Source organism: Pteropus vampyrus, unplaced genomic scaffold, assembly GCF_000151845.1.
Source record: "Pteropus vampyrus isolate Shadow unplaced genomic scaffold, Pvam_2.0 Scaffold31, whole genome shotgun sequence".
NCBI lineage: Eukaryota > Metazoa > Chordata > Mammalia > Chiroptera > Pteropodidae > Pteropus > Pteropus vampyrus.
The window spans coordinates 340,413-345,044 of NW_011888812.1; the positions used below are offsets into that span (position 1 = coordinate 340,413).

At 45.0% G+C, this 4,632-nt stretch overlaps 1 protein-coding gene across 1 annotated transcript in view; it reads left to right on the forward strand.

Annotated features, from left to right (window-relative positions):
* The window catches only part of KIAA1549L (KIAA1549 like), a 105,910-nt gene that overhangs the window by 37,231 nt on the left and 64,047 nt on the right, over positions 1 to 4,632 (forward strand). Inside the window, exon 10 of the mRNA XM_011357021.2 lies at positions 1,442 to 1,605. Within this exon, the coding sequence (XP_011355323.1) occupies positions 1,442 to 1,605 (164 nt within the window). The remainder of the gene's footprint in view (positions 1 to 1,441; positions 1,606 to 4,632) is intronic.

Sequence of the window (4,632 nt, forward strand, 5' to 3'; positions counted from 1 at the left end):
CAGAGATGGTATTTAAAGCCGGGAGTCTATGAGATCATCTCAGGAGTGGGAGAGAAGAAAACTTGGTACTTGGGTGTCACCAAGCTGAAACAGCCAGTGTGGCCATCTGGTCCACCAGGATAGACCTGCCATTTATCTACATTACTCACATCTGCCAGACGGAGCACACTCTCCTGGTGTGGGCAAGTCCTTGTCTGACCTTCGGTTCTCATTTTCTAGATTTCCTGCAGAACCCACTCCCTCCCCGTAACTCTTCCTTCCTACAGCCAATTGCTTTTCTTACTATTTTCTTTACTATAGTTCTAAGAACATATTGGTCCTTTTGATTGGACTGAAGTGTTTTCCAAGGTTCTTCAGCAGTGATCATGGGAGACACACATCCATTTCATGTCGAAAGCATTTTCTCTTTCATACACTTTCCTAACCCAGCTTATTAAAGAGTTGAAAGAATTGTACAGCCAACACCCATGTTCCCACCACCTAGATTCCACAATCAGCATTTTTATTTTCATGTATCTATTTATCTGTGCATCCCACCAATCACCCATTAATCCATCTTATTTTTTGATGCATTTCAAAGTAAATTGCAAACATCGGTAGGCTTTAACCTGAAACACTTTAGCATGCATATCATTGCCTAGAGTTCAATATTCATTTGTGATGTTTCTGGGTAAAATTTACATACAGTGAAATGCGCAGATCTCAAATATATAATTTGATGAATTCTGACAAACGTATATATACCTGTGTAACCCCAGCCCCTACCGTGATATAGAACATGATCATCACCCTGTTGCCCTTTGCAGATTAACTAATCCCAGCTCCACCCGCTGGAGGCACCTACTATTCTAATAGCACATTCTTCCTACTGACAATGGCTCCAGTTACTCTGTTCTTTTCTCCCGGCTCTGAAGACAACATGATCTTTTTTATTAGACCAAGGTGTTTCCAAGCTTCCCCAGCCAGCCATTTGTGGAGGTGGGAGGGAGGGAGGTCCGCCAGGTTATATTTTAATCATTGCTCATTGAGAGGGTGACTTCACTACAATAGTTAGAGCCCTCTTCTCGGTGGCCTTTGCCTCCTGACTCCAGCACTACTCTGATCCTCAGATGTCTTGGACATCACCAATGAGGAAAATTGATACAGATCCATCTTCCTCCTCCTTCTCTTAGTCATGGTGAAGGCTAGCATTTATTGAGCACCTACCAAAGCACCACGTGTATCTTGTCTCACTGACGCCTCGCAAAGTGAGTGCCCCATTTTACGGATGAGGAAACTGAGACTCAGAGACCTTGAGTAACTCGCCCAAGGCAAGAACCTTTCTGATCCCAATCCCTCTTCACCGATCTCATGACTTGAGACTTGGGGGCGTTTATCTCCGGGTTGCCTTCCCCCTGCCAGTGCTCCTTGTCATGTGCTTCTTGCTGGCTCTTTCCCGCAGCTGTGGTGAAGAACCCGCCCAACAACCTGTGGATCATTGCCGCGGTGCTGGCACCCATCGCCGTGGTCACAGTCATCATCATCATCATCACTGCTGTACTCTGCCGGAAGAACAAGAACGACTTCAAGCCGGACACTGTGATGAACCTGCCTCAGAGAGCAAAGGTACATGGTGGAAGCGGGAAGAAAGGCGCGGGGGTCCCAGCCTGCAGGGGCTCTGCCTGCCTTTTCTCCCTTGGCTTTCAAGGCCCTTGCAAGTACCTTCAGAAACATCCTACTGAGCCTCATTTGGAGAGAGACCCTTTATCAATTTCTGTTTGAATATTTAAAAATTATCATAAAATATACCTAACAAAATTTACCATTTTAACCATTTTTAAGTGAACAATTCAGTGTTGTTTTATACACCTTATTTTATGATCAGGACATGATAGCTAATTTTTACCTAATGCTTACTCTTTGCTGTAACTGCTTCTGAGTGCTTTGCTTGCAGCAACTCAGTTAATCCTCACTGCACCAAGGTAACTGAAGCACAGAAAACCAGGAGCTAGATAGAGCTGAAAGAGGCCTTAGTGGTCATCTAATGTGACACCCTCCTTTTACGGAGAAGTGACTCTGAGATCACACAGTTAGTAAATAGCAGAACTGATGGTGGATCCAGGTCTCTTGGCTCATAAAGCAAGGCTTTTGGGAAACATTAGACCCTCAAAACTTTCCTTCTTCTGTTAGCCGGAGTGGCTTGGCTTCAGAGGCTGCCAGGACGGGCAAGCTACAGAGCTTCGGCCAACCGGCTGTCAAACCAGTCCAGTGGCTTCAAGGAAGCTTGGCTGGGAGCCTCGTCCACTCTCCACAGCCTCCCCAGGTCTGCCCCAGCCACCTCCGGTGACTGGGAAGGTAATGGACTGCAGAAATTCTGAAGGCTAATTTTCTAGTCACCTAGCTCCCTTCGTGGTAGTCCCTGAAGGAAATTTAATAACCTGTGCTACTCGATGTTTAAAGAATGCCTTACAATTTGCCAGGCTCTTTTAGGTGTGTCACCTCGTGTGCTCATCATAGCAGCCCTATGAGGTAGGTCGTAGCCAGGACAGGTTTTATTATTTTCATTTCACTGCTAAGGGCCCCAGAGAAAAGAGAGACTGTGGGACTTGTCCAAAGTCACATAGCTCTCAGCAGAGGGTTAACTCAGTCCCATTTCTGAGTCTTTGGGCTCTTTCTACTTTATACACCTCCCTGAACCCTGAGCCTTGGCAGATGGAATCCCCTTCCAGCTCTGAACTTGAGAGCTTTGTCCACCTGTGCTGGAATGACACAGTGCACGGAGTTTCACATCCTTGCCGAGAGCCACACAGGCCTCGTTCTTTTTGGGTGATCACACCTCGCTTCAGCAAAAGTAGTCAGATGAATGTTACTGTTTATTAAACCAATTCACCTGTTGAGAAGCTGCAGCCTGATTTGACACCCTGTCTGCTAAAGAGCCAAACCCCAAAGAATGTTGTTGTTTCTGTTGACACCAAGCCGCCCGCTTCCCAGATGCGACACGATGTTGGTAATAACCCAAGCAGTGAAAAATGAAACTGTTCCAGGAAGGAGTATTTCATTTCTATCTTAGCTTAGTTACAACCTGAGCCTTTCAGACATAGCAGTAATCACTAGAATCTAATTGCAGCCCGGTCCAGCAATGCAAAACATGTCATACTGAGGTCATAAATGCCATCTTTGTGTTATAGATTAAGCCAAAATGTTATTAATTTGCCAAGATGAGTTGGCCAGCACATTTCAGCATACCTTCTGGCTTGAGCACTATCTGAAGCTGGAACAGATTGATGTTTGTGGGTTCTCACAGCCCCTTTTTTTATATCCCTACCCAGTGCATTGTGCTTCGAGAGATACCTGGCTGATGTTGAAAATTAAGCAAATTTATGTTCCACAAGATGATTAAATTCACTTGTGTGTGTTGATGCTGGGTGTTTTCTCCCTCTATGAGGCCGGTCTACACACTTTGATTTCCAAAGCCCTTTTATCATGGGAAATGAGCAGGGTGGACCTGCCTCTTTCTTACCACAGTTCTTCTGTTGCAACCCAGGGACAATGCAGTGTTTGGAAGAGGAGAGCCACCTGCCTCACTGCTCACAACCTGTGTGTGTGAGCAGAATTTATTTAATGTCAAGGGATGAGGCGGGACGAAAAAGTTAGCCTTCGCCACCAGTCCATAGACTAGAAGGATGGTCTCCCAGTCTCCCGGGATATCACTGTGTGTCATCAGAACACAGGATGCAGTGCCAGAGTACATTCCCGGGCATCCTTGCTGAGACTCGGTAATATACTTAGCATGCTATGAAGATGTGAGTGTGACTGTCCTGGGAGCCAAGGCCAGGGCGTATACGCCCCCCGTCTGTCAAAGGCAGAACCTGTTACCAAAGTTGTCATTTAGGCTTCTGCAGATAGAATGTCAAGAAGGAGATGGGGAGTGTGGGGGGGAGGTAGACAGGGTAAAGGAGGTCAAATATTTGGTGACAAAAAGAAATCTAACTATGGGAAGTGAACACACAGTGTAAATATATTTATGCCTTACCGTTAAAATGTACAGCTGAGACTTATTGGATTTCATTAACCAGTGTCACCATAAAAAATTAATTAATTCAAAAAAAAAGAGAAGGTGATAAATGCAGGAGGGCCAGGCATCGTGCCATTTGTCACCTCCTTTCTTCCTAATTCACTTCCCTTTACTCTTCGTCATTGAGTCCACAGCCTTTGCCCAGTTTTTTCCTTCATATAATTGAGGAGAACATGGCTCCCCGGGATAGGCAGCCTTAGCAGACACCAGTTAGGGCCATATCCAGACACAGGATGGACTTAGAGGGCCTGCAGTGGTTGGCTTGGCCATCTGCTCAGAACAGGTTGGTCACTCCCAAAGGTATCCAACTGTTTCCTTTTCCTCGCATGCTAGTATGCCCTGTACTTAACTTCTTTTTGCCTCAGTTTCCTCACCCATGAAATGGAGATAACAGTATTCACTTACAGGTTGTTGTGAGGATCAAGTGAGTTACATAAGTTACCTCGAGCTATGCCCAGTATATAATAAATATTATGTACAAGTTGGCTTTTATTATTACACATGCTTTCTTTTTTAAATATGAGTACCTTTGAAATTATTGGAGATGACTTTGATTTGATAATTTTATAAAACTCATC